Source organism: Oncorhynchus masou, chromosome 29, assembly GCF_036934945.1.
Source record: "Oncorhynchus masou masou isolate Uvic2021 chromosome 29, UVic_Omas_1.1, whole genome shotgun sequence".
In the NCBI taxonomy this organism is placed as follows: domain Eukaryota; kingdom Metazoa; phylum Chordata; class Actinopteri; order Salmoniformes; family Salmonidae; genus Oncorhynchus; species Oncorhynchus masou.
The window spans coordinates 13,381,469-13,397,923 of NC_088240.1; the positions used below are offsets into that span (position 1 = coordinate 13,381,469).

Below are 16,455 nucleotides of genomic sequence, written 5' to 3' on the forward strand. Positions count from 1 at the left end.
AACTGGGCGGACCACCCACTGTATTTTTGGTTAGTTAGTTAGCTGTTGTTAAAGTAGTCTAGTCTAGCTTAGGGGTGTTTTTGAATACTTATTGTTTCTTTCCTTGGGTCCAGCTCAGCCCCTTTTCCTGCTCCCCCCATTACCGTGTGTTTATAAATAAACCTAGAGTTTGACGGTAGATTTCTGTTGTCCTGGTTATTTCGTTACACTTTTACTTTGTCACAATAATTTGCATGAGTTATGTTACGAGTCTCATTACCATCCCCCCCTAGACTGTCGGGCCAAAAGGGATTCGTAACACTGATGGAGGGATGGAGACAGACAGACAGATGATGGAGGGATGGAGACAGACACAGATGGAGGGATGGAGAGTGTGACAGACAGACTGATGATGGAGGGATGGAGATAGACAGACTGATGATGGAGGGATGGAGATAGACAGACTGATGATGGAGGGATGGAGAGTGTGACAGACAGACTGATGGAGGGATGGAGATAGACAGACTGATGATGGAGGGATGGAGATAGACAGACTGATGATGGAGGGATGGAGACAGTGTGACAGACAGACTGATGATGGAGGGATGGAGACAGTGTGACAGACAGACTGATGGTGGAGGGATGGAGACAGTGTGACAGACAGACTGATGGTGGAGGGATGGAGACAGTGTGACAGACAGACTGATGGTGGAGGGATGGAGACAGTGTGACAGACAGACTGATGGTGGAGGGATGGAGACAGTGTGACAGACAGACTGATGGTGGAGGGATGGAGACAGAAACTGATGATGGAGGGATGGAGAGTGTGGCCGAGGGAGGGAGAGAGGGGGTTAGGGAGACAGTGAGACAGAAAATACAAGAAGCTAAAGGGAGGGGGGGGGGACTTCTTATGCCATCCCTCAACCCCTTCATCCCCCACAGAAAAGAACCCTGATTAAAACATACATATGTGCCTCTGACAGACAAGAAAATGGTGATCTGACTTGCGCAGAGACAGAATGGACCAACTGGTGTGTGTGTGTGTGTAGAAATGCCTAGTAGAGATAGAGAAGAGTATTTTGTGTGAGTTTAGATCCTACGACTCAGACATCAGTCAGTACCAGTGGTGCTGAATGGACCTGAAGGCTTTCAGCTCCCCCTTGCTATCTGCTAGCGAGGCTAGTGCATGACACTCAAATATAAGGCAATCCTTTTATACCTGGGCTTTTCAACCAGTCCTTGTCCAGGGAGCCCCTCCCAAGCAGACCGGCAACCCAGGGACCCCCATCATACATCATGTCATCAGGTGAATGATAATGGCAAGAAGAAGTCATCGACATTTCAAAACACATTTTTGCAAAGAGAAGCTGTTGAGCTGGTTAAACAAAAGTTTGCCATGTGTTGGCAAAAATGTATTTCCAAGTCACAAAAAAGCTTTCCAGCGGCACTTGCCTCACTGGTAGCCTATTCGCAGGTGCTTTTCAAAGTCTACGGGGCATTTCCATGATAATGGAATAACGCAAAGATTCAGATTTTCTATTTAAACAAATTTATTCCAAACAAAAACCATTGATTTCAGAACATAGAACTCTATGCACAAGGACTGCTTTTAAAAAAGGTCCAATGCAACCATTTTAATCTCAACATCAAATCATTTCTGGGTAACAATTAAGTAACTTAACGTAATTGTTTACAATTAAAATTGGCCCTGTCCGGGGGTATCATCGGATGGGGCCACAGTGTCTCCTAACCCCTCCAGTCTCAGCCTCCAGTATTTATGCTGCAGTAGTTTGTGTCGGGGGGCTAGGGTCAGTTTGTTATACCTAGAGTACTTCTCCCGTCTTATCCGGTGTCCTGTGTGAATCTAAGTATGATCTCTCTAATTCACTCTTTTTCTCTCTCTCGGAGGACCTGAGCCCTAGGAACATGCCTCGGGACTACCTGGCCTGATGACTCCTTGCTGGACTACATGGCCGTGCTGCTGCTCCAGTTTCAACTGTTCTGCCTGCGGCTATGGAACCCTGACCTGTTCACAGGATGTGCTACCTGTCCCAGACTTGCTCTGTTCAACTCTCTAGAGACAGCAGGAGAGGTAGAGATACTCTTAATGATCGGCTATGAAAATCCAACTGACATTTACTCCTGAGGTGCTGACTTGCTGCACCCTCAACAACTACTGTGATTATTATTATTTGACCCTGCTGGTCATTTATGAACATTTGAACATCTTGGCCATGTTCTGTTATAATCTCCACCCGGCACAGCCGGAAGAGGACTGGCCACCCCACATATGCTCTCTCTAATTCTCTTTCTTTCTCTCTCTCTCTCAGAGGACCTGAGCCCTAGGACCATGCCCCAGGACTACCTGACATGATGACTCCTTGCTGTCCCCAGTCCACATGGCCGTGCTGCTGCTCCAGTTTCAACTGTTCTGCCTTATTATTATTCGACCATGCTGGTCATTTATGAACATTTGAACATCTTGTCCATGTTCTGTTATAATCTCTACCCGGCACAGCCAGAAGAGGACTGGCCACCCCACATAGCCTGGTTCCTCTCTAGGTTTCTTCCTAGGTTTTGGCCTTTCTAGGGAGTTTTTCCTAGGTGCTTCTAAACCTGCATTGCTTGCTGTTTGGGGTTTTAGGCTGGGTTTCTGTACAGCACTTTGAGATCTCAGCTGATGTACGAAGGGCTATATAAATACATTTGATTTGAAAATGGTCAAAAAGAAACAAAAATAGCTTTTTAGCAAAGAGTCATTTCTCAAGCAAGAATTGAGATAAAACAGTCTGGGAGAGGGGAAAATTGAAAACTAGCGGTTATTGGCAGAGAGGTTTGGAACTCTTTCTTACCGGTCTATGAACTCATTTATTGCCAGATGATGTCACCAAGCAGGTCAAAACTCCATCCCACCACAACAGGCTCACATTTCAGGGGGTCTTTTCAAACAGCTCTTGCACTAAAAGGGCATTATCATAATTTTTACAATTTCACAGTATTATTCCAACCTCAGTGTTGAAATATTTTTAAAATACAGCAAATTATGTTATGGGCTGCACTGGGCCTTTAAACATTTCCACAGAACATTTGACAAAAACACATTTACACAAAGAACAGCTCAGACACAATGTTTGGTAACAGAATTATGCTCAAATCTCACTGAGTTTTATTCTGTTGCCAAACGTTGCATCTGCACAGTATTTCCAATAAATGTCAAAGTAATAATTGTGCATAGAGTTGAATGCTTTGTTAAAACTTTGAATTCAATGGTCACAGCGTAATTCCATTAACGTGGTATGTCAGATACTCCCGTGAGCGTAAATTAGTATAATTTTCTCAAAACTAGGAGTTGAGAAGTAAAATTGGCATCATTAGAAAGAAGGTATTCTCCTCTTTTCAAATGTTGTTGCTAGCGATATTAATAAAACATTTAAATGAAACAAATATTTTTCCCACTTTGTAAAAAAGAAAACGGAATACAGTGCATTCGGAAAGTATTCAGACCATTGACTTTTTCCACATTTTCTTACATTACAGCCATATTCTAAAATGGATTAAAATAATTATTTTACCTCAATCTACCCACAATACCCCATAATGACAAAGCGAAAACAGGTTTTAGAATTGTTTTTACAAACTTAATAAAAATTGTAAAAAAATAATGAGATACTTTATTTACATAAGCATTCAGATCCTTTTCAATGAGACTCAAAATTGAGCTCAGGTGCATCCTGTTTCCATTGATCATCCTTGAGATGTTTCTACAACTTGATTGGAGTCCACCTGTGGTAAATTCAATTGATTGGACATGATTTGGAAAGGCACACACCTGTCTATATAAAGGTCCCACAGTTGACAGTGCATGTCAGAGCAAAAACCAAGCCATGAGGTTGAAGGAATTGTCTGTAGGGCTCAGAGACGGGATTGTGTCGAGGCACAGATCTGGGGAAGGCTACCAAAACATTTCTGCTGCATTGAAGGTCCCCAAGAACACAGTGGCCTCCATCATTCTTAAATGGAAAAAGTTTGGAACTACCAAGACTCTTCCTAGAGCTGGCCGCCTGGCCAAACTGAGTAATGTGGGAGAAGGGCCTTGGTCAGGGAGGTGACCAAGAAACTGATGGTCCCTCTGACAGAGCCGCAGAGGTCCTCTGTGGAGATGGAAGAATCTTCCAGAAGGACAACCATCTCTGCAGCACACCACCAATCAGGCCTTTATGGTAGAGTGACCAGATGGAAGCCACTCCTCAGTAAAAGGCACATGACAGCCAACTTGGAGATTGCAAAAAGGTACCTAAAGACTCTCAGAACATGAGAATCAAGATTATATGGTCTGATGAAACCAAGATTCAACCCTTTGGCCTGAATGCCAAGCGTCACGTCCGGGGAAACCTGTCACCATCCCTAGGGTGAAGCATGGTGGTGGCAACATCATGTGGTGGGGGTATTTTTCAGCGGCAGGGACTGGGAGACTAGTCAGGATCCAGGCAAAGATGAACAGTGCAAAGAACAGAGAGATCCTTGATGAAAACCTGGTCCAGAGCGCTCAGAACCTCAGGCTGGGGCGAAGGTTCACCTTCCAACAGAACAATGACACTAAGCACACAGTTAAGACAACGCAGGAGTGGCTTCGGGACAAGTCTCTGAATGTCCTTTAGTGGCCCAGCCAGAGCCCGGACTTGAACCCAATCTAACATCTCTGGAGAGACATGAAAATAGCTATGCAGCAACGCTCAGCATCCAACTTGACAGAGCTTGAGAGGATCTGCAGAGAATGGGAGAAACTCCCCAAATACAAGAAGACTCAAGGCTGTAATCGCTACCTAAGGTGCTTCAACAAAGTACTGTGTAAAGGATCTGAATACTTATGTAAATGTGAGTTCAGTTTTATATTTTTAACAAATTTGCAAAAAATTCTAAAAACCTGTTTTTTCCTTTGTCATTATAGGGTACTGTATGTAGATTGATGAGGGGAAAAACTAATTTAATCCATTTTAGAATAAGGCTGTAAAGTAACAAAATGTGGAAGAAGTCAAAGGGTCTGAATACTTTCCAAATGCACTGTATATATTTTCAGACCCCCTGGGCCCATGGAACCCTGGTTGAATCCCCCTTGTGTAATGCCCCTGGTTGAATACCCCTCGTGTAATGCCCCTGGTTGAATACCCCTCGTGTAATGCCCCTGGTTGAATACCCCTCGTGTAATGCCCCTGGTTGAATACCCCTCGTGTAATGCCCCTGGTTGAATACCCCTCGTGTAATGCCCCTGGTTGAATACCCCTCGTGTAATGCCCCTGGTTGAATACCCCTCGTGTAATGCCCCTGGTTGAATACCCCTCGTGTAATGCCCCTGGTTGAATACCCCTGGTTTAAACCAGTCATTCCCAAACTATTATATGAAAATAGAACATACAAAACGTAAACAAATTGACAACAAAAAAAGCGGAATTAATATGAATAGATCATTATGTTCCACATCAGTCATTAAAGACAGGCTGGGGAGAGAAATCCCTCCTACTCCAGCTTTCTAATGTCCTTTTCTTTAACTCTTCATCTCTCGCTCCACATTCGTTCAGTAACTCCCTGCTCAGTCTGAAGGTGGTGGGCAGGCAGAAGCATGCATGATGTCCCAATTTACACTGCTATAAATAAATAACCCTAACAGAGAGCGACAGAGAGTGAGATGAGACAGAGAGAGACAGATGAAAGTGAGAGGATAGAGACAAAAATACTTGAGGGGTGCTCTTGATCCTAAACCAAGTAATTATCACTAGTCTCATCTGAACCCAGAGGCTTGTTATCAGTCACTAGTCTCATCTGAACCCAGAGGCTTGTTATCAGTCACTAGTCTCATCTGAACCCAGAGGCTGGTTATCAGTCACTAGTCTCATCTTAACCCAGAGGCTTGTCAGTAGAGCAGTACAACAACGTGTCCATGCAGTAAGACCACCCCTCTCTCTCCCTCACCACACCCAAACAGACACAAAAACAACTGAGGCTAAACTAAATGAAGGGCAACAAAAGAGAAGGCATCACAGAAGCCTCATCAGAGGACATGTCCACAGAAGCCTCATCAGAGGACATGTCCACAGAAGCCTCATCAGAGGACATGTCCACAGAAGCCTCATCAGAGGACATGTCCACAGAAGCCTCATCAGAAGATCAGAGCCTCTACCTCCAAGACAAACCTGACATAGAGCCTTGAAAGACCACGTCGACAGGTAACACACACGCACATAAAGAAACAGGAGAAATTGTTGTTTTCTTCAGTCTTTGTCTCTGGGTCCATCTGGAAAAATCTCATACTGAAGGGTCACTGGGCTTTGATGAGACAAGAGACAGAGGGGACACAGTGTTGTGTGTTTGTTCCAAACTGCCAATCTGTGTTCACAACCCTTTATAATATGGTCTGTCCTTCCTAAAGCCTGTCTCGTCACTGGGAAGTTCCCAATTTTATACACTCTCCTCACCTTACTTCCCAGTCCTTGACCCGGCTCATCCCCCTAAACCCTGTCTAACACACAAGCCACACAAACACCCACCCCAGCCATAATCATCTTACAGGTTTTTACTCACCAAAGTAACAACACAGTGTGGTCAAAGAATTAGTAACTTAGTTATAGGTAACTAGATCGTGACTACAACTACAAACATATTTATGTTTTAGCGTTTTTTTTTTTTTTTTTACATATATCCTAAAATAAGTTAATAAATATCTTTGGAATTACCCACAATGCACGATTTCTCAACATCATATGGAGAACCGGTGCTACCGAGCTAGTTCCAGCTGGCTAACGTCAGCTACTATCCATGCTAGCATGTAATTACATTCCAAACCAAGTGCTGGCGCTGGTGAGCTACTATGTACACGAAGAAGAAACCCTATAAATTAATTTAGAAAAACTGCATTTCCTCTTTTCCTGTGTGTTTGGTAGTGGTAGTCGAGCGCAGTAGCAGTTTTGCATTGTTTGTCGTTAGTGCAGTAATACCTACATATTGCAGTAATACCCTCAAGGACGGTGTTACGACTCATTTGTGGCCCAAAAACGAAAAGCTAGCTTTGAAGTGGGAACAGTTTGTCCGGTTGAAGCGAGCGGATTGGAGTATTGGAACAGTATGTGTTGCTCATTTCACCCCAGAGGACTTTGATGGCTTAGTATGTATAACCAGTGGAAGGCAGGATTAGGTATGCAACTGACTGAAAGCAGGTGCTGGGCCGAGTGTGAATGTGAAGCCTGCAGCCTGTATTTCCTACCGACCTACTGGTATCGCGAGTGTCAGCAGTGATGGCGATAAATCGGTTAAATTCAGTGTAGATTTACCTCACTATATCACTATTGGATTAGCTGACTCTCCCTCAGTTGGTGAAACGGCCTCTCCCTCTGAAGGCCTCTCCTTGGCTCTTCTGTGACTTTGGTAGTTAACTCAGCTGTCAATCGGTAATTCTCCGCTCTCTCTACTTTGTATCTGCTGGATATTTGTTGTTGTGTTCTGTTGGTAGGGGCCTGTGCTCCACTAGTTGTTTTTTTGGCTCACTACTTAGCCAACCAACACGGTCAACATAGCTAACTAGGCTAGTTAGCTGATTAGGCTAGCTAGTAGGTTAAAATGACGAACTTAAAGCCTCCGGAATGGCGCAGCGATGTCCGGGGTGCGGGATGGTTTGGCCGGCCAGGACGTCCTTGTCTAATCATGCTCTAGTGACTCCTTGTGGCGGGCCATGCACCTGAAAACTGACTTCGGTCATCAGTTGGACGGTGTTTCCTCTGACACATTGGTGCGGTTGACTTCCGGGTTAAGCCAGCAGTGTGTCAAGAAGCAGTGCGGCTTGGCAGGGTTGTGTTTCGGGAGGACACATGGCTCTCGACCTTCGCCTCTCCCGAGTCCGTACGGGAGTTGCAGAGATGAGACAAGACTAACTACCAATTGGATACCACAAAATTGGGGAGAAAAGGGGGTAAAAGTAAAAACCAACTTTAGCCGGCTAAGATAACTGCATATACTCCTAACATTGTGATAACCTTATATATTTCCAAAACGTTGGTTTACTTTAATGTAGCTGTAAGCTAGGTGTTGATTGCAACTGGCTGGCTCATGCAGTGCTAATGTAACGTTAGCAGGCTGGTAGGGGTGACGTTAGCAGGCTGGTAGGGGTGACGTTAGCAGGCTGGTAGGGGTGTTATTGCAAACATTTCGGCTTAATTTTAAGTTAAAAATGTGTAGTTATTTCTGTTATAGGGAATTGGCTAGCTTGGCTGGGTCCTCCATATTACGTCACACCCTGCATTCTTTGGAATTCTGATCAGTTTTATGTTTAAAGTGAGGTAACTTTGTATTGATCCATATGTTACATGTGGTTATGTTTATGCTACCTAACCTTTAAAGAGAATGTGATATGGTGACTGGTGAGAATGGGGTCAAGCTGTGTGGGATAATAAGGGACTGAGTGAGATTGGAGCCTAGCTTGGCCTCCCAGCTACAATGGAGGGACTAATCGCCCATATCTATGCCTGAAGTAACCACACACACACACACACACACACACACACACACACACACACACACACACACACACACACACACACACACACACACACACACACACGACTGTGCTGTGAGCTCAAAAGGTACTGATGGGAGGCTGTAACACAACCTCACACGCTAGAGCAGAGAGAACACACGAGCTAAGAACAGGGCGGACAATACATGTATCAGCCAGGCCACAGGCCACGTAAGAGCTGTTCTGCCAAAAGAAGCATGGACTGGGAGGGCGGGAAACAGAGGCAGTGTGTGTGTGCTTCTCACCTCCGGTGCGGCCCAGGCCGACATGGACAGCGGGGTGCAGGCTGCCCTCATTGTTGAGCAGGTGAGGCAGGTGGTGGTAGATGTTTGGCACCTGGAGAGGCTTCCTACTGGCCAGCTCCTTCAGCAGCTTCTGGGTCTCATCTGACCGAGATACAGGAAGGAATCATAGAGTTACAACTGGTAGAATGGTTGAGAAAAGGGGACCATCTCACACTCTCAGAAGCTTGGCTGTTGCGTTAAAACCCGCCAATTCAGACAGAAAAAGAGTAATGGGTCTGCACTCAGAAAGCTGTCGCATAAAGCTCACTTCATTTCTAGAATGTTGTATTATTTCACTGCATTGGCTACACAGACATTACGGCTTTGCAGCCTTCTTCAGTGTGTAGGTACAAAACAGCATTTGTAAAGAACAACTGATGAGTAGCTGGTGCTTCAAAATCAGGCATGACATTCATCTGCCAATCAGGGATGTGGCTTTTCTGGTCTACCTGTATACATGTTAGTTACAAAGAAATACAGAGTTATAGGGTATGAGAGCTGGCATGAAGGGCAATTCATGAATCAGTTGACTTGCAGTTACAGTCAAAAGTTTGGACACAGGGTTTTTCTTTATTTTTACTATTTTCTACATTGTAGAATAATTGTGAAGACATCAAAACTATGAAATAACACATGGAATTATGTAGTAACCTCCCCCCCAAAAAATATATATATTCAAAGTAGCCACCCTTTGCCTCGATGACAGCTTTGCAGACTCTTGACATTCTCTCAACCAGCTTCACCTGGAATGATTTTCCAACAGTCTTGAAGGAGTTCCCACATATGCTGAGCACTAGTTGACTGCTTTTTCTTCACTCTGCGGTCCAACTCATCCCAAACCATCTCAATTGGATCATCGATCACCTACTCTGCGTCTCACAAAGACATGGCGGTTAGAACCAAAAATCTAAAATTTGGACTCATCAGACCAAAGGACAGATTTCCAACAGTCTAATGTCCATTGCTCGTGTTTCTTGGCCCAAGCAAGTCTCTTCTTCTTATTGGTGTCCTTTGGTAGTCGTTTCGTTGCAGCAATTCAACCATGAAGGCCTGATTCACGCCTTCTCTGAACAGTTGATGTTGAGATGTGTCTGTTACTTGAACTCTGAAGCATTTATTTGGGCTGCAATTTCTGAGGCTGGTACCTCTAATGAACTTATCCTCTGCAGCAGAGGTAACTCTAGGTCTTCCTTTCCTGTAGCTGTCGTCATGAGAGCCAGTTTCATCATAGTGCTTCATGGTTTTTGTGACTGCACTTAAAGAAACTTTCAAAGTTCTTGAAATGTTCAGGATTGACTGACTTTCATGTCTTAAAGTAATGATGGACTGTCGTTTCTCTTTGCTTATTTGAGCTGTTCTTGCCATAATATGGACTTGGTATTTTACCAAATAGGGCTATCTTCTGTATACCAGCCCTACCTTGTCACAACACAACTGATTGGCTCAAACGCATTAAGGAGGAAATAAATTCCACAAATTAACAAGGTATTCATTTAAATTAAATCCAGGTGACTTCCTCATGAGTAGGTGTGTCCAAACTTTTGACTGGTACTGTTGGTGTCTGCTCACTTGGATACATTATATCATTTCATGAGATAGATTACCACAAAGTACATCAGCATCAGTTGTTCATAAATATGTGGGACTGACTCAAACTATTTGCAAAATCTGCTATGGACAGTCTTGTGTAACAGTCTAAAATGTGGCCTATAGGAATGAGGTGAAATCTAGTTCTTAATTTAAACCATGTGGAGATACAGAATTTAATTCATACATGTATATCCACATGTCTTCTCTTTGGAGTCATTTGTTGTCGTAATCACTGTGTGGTGGATGAACGTTTTCAAATCCCAACGCAACGCAATTCATTAATAAAATGATTTTGTTCTAGAAAGTTTCTCGCAACTGGCGAATCAGAGATTCATAGAGTTAAACTGGTAGAACAATCGAGAATCATAGCATTAGACTGGTAGAACGGTTGAGAATCATAACATTAGACTGGTAGAACGGTTGAGAATCATAGCATTAGACTGGTAGAACGGTTGAGAATCATAACATTAGACTGGTAGAATGGTTGAGAATCATAACATTAGACTGGTAGAACGGTGGAGAATCATAGCATTAGACTGGTAGAACGGTTGAGAAAAAGTCATAGAATTAGCAGAATGTTTGAGAAAAAACAGAATTATAGAAGCAGAACAAATAGAACAATTCCATTCAGAGCAAAGTCCCGGGTGGAGGGGAGGATTAGAGCATGATGTTAATTCTAATTCAAGTCTAGCATGACTAAAGGCCTGGTTAGGATGGCGATGGCCTGAAGCCTGAGAGCAGCAGTAAGACTAAGGAGACAGGCACTATTAGATAGACTGGATCATTCAGTTCTCCTCCTATCTCTTCTACATTAATGGCAGAGTTCCCAAAAGGGGGATTCAGCTTGAATGGGTCTTTTTGTGTGTGTATATTGTGATGGGTAACCTGAGAAGCTGGTAAATGTAGATCCATCCTGGGTGTGTCGGTGTGTGTAGATCCATCCTGGGTGTGTCGGTGTGTGTAGATCCATCCTGGGTGTGTCGGTGTGTGTAGATCCATCATGGGTGTGTCGGTGTGTGTAGATCCATCATGGGTGGATGGATGGTGTGTGTACCTGAGAAGTTGGTGAGAGCGTCCTTGCTGCCGTTGGTCTCAGCGATGACCCGTCTGAACTGCTCCAGTATGTTGTTGAGCTCTGAGGAGCGCTGCAGGGTCCGGTGCTCGGCCACACGGAGGCGCTCTTTCAGGGCATGGAACTCCCTCTGGTACGCTACCAACTTCTCTATGGGGACAGAGAGGGACGGAGAGGGGGGGGTTAGATCTTCTGCTCATTATTCCAACAATGTGTCCCAGTGTAGGCTAATAGTCATGTAACGTGTTCTAATACAAAATAGAATATGAAGTGCTGTTAGAACCTTCCAAACTGTTCTGTCAGCGGACAGTACACTTCTCCCTTAGCAATGCTTGACCTCTATGTATGTTCAGAACACGACATCAATGTGATTTATCACTATACAGTAACAACAACCAATACAAGCAATAAACCCTGTGACAAAAGATTGCTCTGAGACCCAATCTGGCTCTGCTTCAGGCAGGCATACTCTATTTTCTAGATTGAAAACACACATAGCTATTGAGTTGTTAAAAGTGTCTGTTGTTATGGATGACCCTGCTCCTAAACCACTTCCCCCTTGAGGATAACATGTTTACAGCAAATGGGACACCAAACAAAGAGCTCTCTCCCTCTCTCCCCAGGAATAGAGCATGTGGGGGAGGGGTGGAGAGGAACCTTGTCATCCTCAGTGCAGTGACAACCACTTCCTCTCTTCTGTCATTTCTAGTAACCTTATCGTCGTTCTCTACCTCCTTGTCATCTCTTTCTCTCTTACACCCTACCTCTCTCTTTCCTCTTCCTCCGGTCACTCATCTCGCCCTTACTCTCTCTTTCCTCTTCCTCCGGGTCACTCATCTCGCTCCTCCTCTCTCTTTCCTCTTCCTCCGGTCACTCATCTCGCTCCTCCTCTCTCTTCCCTCTTCCTCCGGGTCACTCATCTCGCTCCTCCTCTCTCTTCCCTCTTCCTCCGGGTCACTCATCTCGCTCCTCCTCTCTCTTCCCTCTTCCTCCGGGTCACTCATCTCGCTCTTCCTCTCTCTTTCCTCTTCCTCCGGGTCACTCATCTCGCTCCTCCTCTCTCTTTCCTCTTCCTCCGGGTCACTCATCTCGCTCCTCCTCTCTCTTTCCTCTTCCTCCGGGTCACTCATCTCGCTCCTCCTCTCTCTTTCCTCTTCCTCCGGGTCACTCATCTCGCTCCTCCTCTCTCTTTCCTCTTCTTCCGGTCACTCATCTCGCTCCTCCTCTCTCTTTCCTCTTCCTCCGGGTCACTCATCTCGCTCCTCCTCTCTCTTTCCTCTTCCTCCGGGTCACTCATCTCGCTCCTCCTCTCTCTTTCCTCTTCATCCGGGTCACTCATCTCGCTCCTCCTCTCTCTTTCCTCTTCCTCCGGGTCACTCATCTCGCTCTTCCTCTCTCTTTCCTCTTCCTCCGGGTCACTCATCTCGCTCCTCCTCTCTCTTTCCTCTTCCTCCGGTCACTCATCTCGCTCCTCCTCTCATTCCGTCCCCCCTCCTTTACCTCTTCTCCTCACTATTTCCCCGTACCCTCCTCCCTTCCTCTAACCCTCCTAATCCCCCTTCCCTCCAGTGCCATCCTGTCATAATTGTCAGTGTGATTCATGTGAAGGTGGTTAATGTATTCATGGTAGCTAGTGATGAGGGTGGGATGGGGCAGGACAGGGTCACTGACAAGCTTCAAACTGTCCTTACACACACACACACACACACACACACACACACACACACACACACACACACACACACACACGTATTATTCTTTCCACCAGCATCCCACTTGACCCAATGCTCTTTCCACCAGCATCCCACTTGACCCAATGCTCTTTCCACCAGCATCCCACTTGACCCAATGCTCTTTCCACCAGCATCCCACTTGACCCAATGCTCTTTCCACCAGCATCCCACTTGACCCAATGCTCTTCCCACCAGCATCCCACTTGACCCAATGCTCTTCCCACCAGCATCCCACTTGACCCAATGCTCTTTCCACAAGAATACAGTCACACAATAATAACATTGCAGCACAACTCACCGACTAATGACATTATTGTTCGCTTGCATGCTGTGTGTGTCGTCTCACACCCATACTCTACCCGCGATATCCAGTCTCACACCCATACTCTACCCGCGATATCCAGTCTCACACCCATACTCTACCCGCGATATCCAGTCTCACACCCATACTCTACCCGCGATATCCAGTCTCACACCCATACTCTACCAACGATATCCAGTCTCACACCCATACTCTACCAGCGATATCCAATCTCACACCCATAACCTACCCGCGATATCCTCTCCCACACCCATACTCAACCCGCGATATCCAGTCTCACACCCATACTCAACCAGAGAATTCCAGTCTCACACCCATACTCAACCCGCGATATCCAGTCTCACACCCATACTCAACCCGCGATATCCAGTCTCACACCCATACTCAACCCGCAATATCCAGTCTCACACCCATACTCAACCCGCGATATCCCCTCTCACACCCATACTCAACCCGCAATATCCAGTCTCACACCCATACTCAACCCGCAATATCCCCTCACACCCATACTCAACCCGCAATATCCCCTCCCACACCCATACTCTACCCGCGATATCCAGTCACACCCATACTCAACCCGCGATATCCAGTCACACCCATACTCAACCCGCGATATCCCCTCCCACACCAATACTCAACCCGCGATATCCAGTCACACCCATACTCAACCCGCAATATCCCCTCCCACACCCATACTCAACCCGCAATATCCAGTCCCACACCCATACTCAACCCGCAATATCCAGTCTCACACCCATACTCAACCCGCAATATCCAGTCTCACACCCATACTCAACCCGCAATATCCAGTCTCACACCCATACTCAACCCGCAATATCCAGTCTCACACCCATACTCAACCCGCAATATCCCCTCTCACACCCATACTCAACCCGCAATATCCAGTCTCACACCCATACTCAACCCGCAATATCCCCTCTCACACCCATACTCAACCCGCAATATCCCCTCTCACACCCATACTCAACCCGCGATATCCCCTCTCACACCCATACTCAGCCCGCAATATCCCCTCTCACACCCATACTCAACCCGCGATATCCCCTCTCACACCCATACTCAACCCGCAATATCCCCTCTCACACCCATACTCAACCCGCGATATCCCCTCCCACACCAATACTCAACCCGCGATATCCAGTCACACCCATACTCAACCCGCGATATCCAGTCACACCCATACTCAACCCGCGATATCCAGTCACACCCATACTCAACCCGCGATATCCAGTCACACCCATACTCAACCCGCGATATCCAGTCACACCCATACTCAACCCGCGATATCCAGTCACACCCATACTCAACCCGCGATATCCAGTCACACCCATACTCAACCCGCGATATCCAGTCACACCCATACTCAACCCGCGATATCCAGTCACACCCATACTCAACCCGCGATATCCCCTCCCACACCCATACTCTACCCACAATATCCCCTCCCACTCCACCAGTAACTCTCAGTCACACCCATACTCTACCCGCGATATCCCCTCCCACTCCACCAGTAACTCTCAGTCACACCCATACTCTACCCGCGATATCCCCTCCCACTCCACCAGTAACTCTCAGTCACACCCATACTCTACCCGCGATATCCCCTCCCACTCCACCAGTAACACTCAGTCACTCCCATACTCTACCCGCGATATCCCCTCCCACTCCACCAGTAACACTCAGTCACTCCCATACCCTACCCGCGATATCCCCTCCCACTCCACCAGTAACACTCAGTCACACCCATACCCTACCCGCGATATCCCCTCCCACTCCACCAGTAACACTCAGTCACACCCATACCCTACCCGCGATATCCCCTCCCACTCCACCAGTAACACTCAGTCACACCCATACCCTACCCGCGATATCCCCTCCCACTCCACCAGTAACACTCAGTCACACCCATACCCTACCCGCGATATCCCCTCCCACTCCACCAGTAACACTCAGTCACACCCATACCCTACCCGCGATATCCCCTCCCACTCCACCAGTAACACTCAGTCACACCCATACCCTACCCGCGATATCCCCTCCCACTCCACCAGTAACACTCAGTCACACCCATACCCTACCCGCGATATCCCCTCCCACTCCACCAGTAACACTCAGTCACACCCATACCCTACCCACGATATCCCCTCCCACTCCACCAGTAACACTCAGTCACACCCATACCCTACCCACAATATCCCCTCCCACTCCACCAGTAACACTCAGTCACACCCATACCCTACCCACAATATCCCCTCCCACTCCACCAGTAACACTCAGTCACACCCATACCCTACCCACAATATCCCCTCCCACTCCACCAGTAACACTCAGTCACACCCATACCCTACCCACAATATCCCCTCCCACTCCACCAGTAACACTCAGTCACACCCATACCCTACCCACAATATCCCCTCCCACTCCACCAGTAACACTCAGTCACACCCATACCCTACCCACAATATCCCCTCCCACTCCACCAGTAACACTCAGTCACACCCATACCCTACCCACAATATCCCCTCCCACTCCACCAGTAACACTCAGTCACACCCATACCCTACCCACAATATCCCCTCCCACTCCACCAGTAACACTCAGTCACACCCATACCCTACCCACAATATCCCCTCCCACTCCACCAGTAACACTCAGTCACACCCATACCCTACCCACAATATCCCCTCCCACTCCACCAGTAACACTCAGTCACACCCATACCCTACCCACAATATCCCCTCCCACTCCACCAGTAACACTCAGTCACACCCATACCCTACCCACAATATCCCCTCCCACTCCACCAGTAACACTCAGTCACACCCATACCCTACCCACAATATCCCCTCCCACTCCACCAGTAACACTCAGTCACACCCATACCCTACCCACAA

At 46.6% G+C, this 16,455-nt stretch overlaps 1 protein-coding gene across 1 annotated transcript in view; it reads right to left on the reverse strand.

The window, feature by feature from the left end:
- Positions 1-8,599: 8,599 nt before the first annotated feature.
- The window catches only part of LOC135519454 (alpha-1,3-mannosyl-glycoprotein 4-beta-N-acetylglucosaminyltransferase A-like), a 50,843-nt gene continuing 42,987 nt past the window's right edge, over positions 8,600-16,455 (reverse strand). Inside the window, exons 2-4 of the mRNA XM_064944691.1 lie at positions 11,468-11,635; positions 8,686-8,925; positions 8,600-8,640 (exon numbers count right to left, since the gene is read on the reverse strand). Of these exons, the coding sequence (XP_064800763.1) occupies positions 8,600-8,640; positions 8,686-8,925; positions 11,468-11,635 (449 nt within the window). The remainder of the gene's footprint in view (positions 8,641-8,685; positions 8,926-11,467; positions 11,636-16,455) is intronic.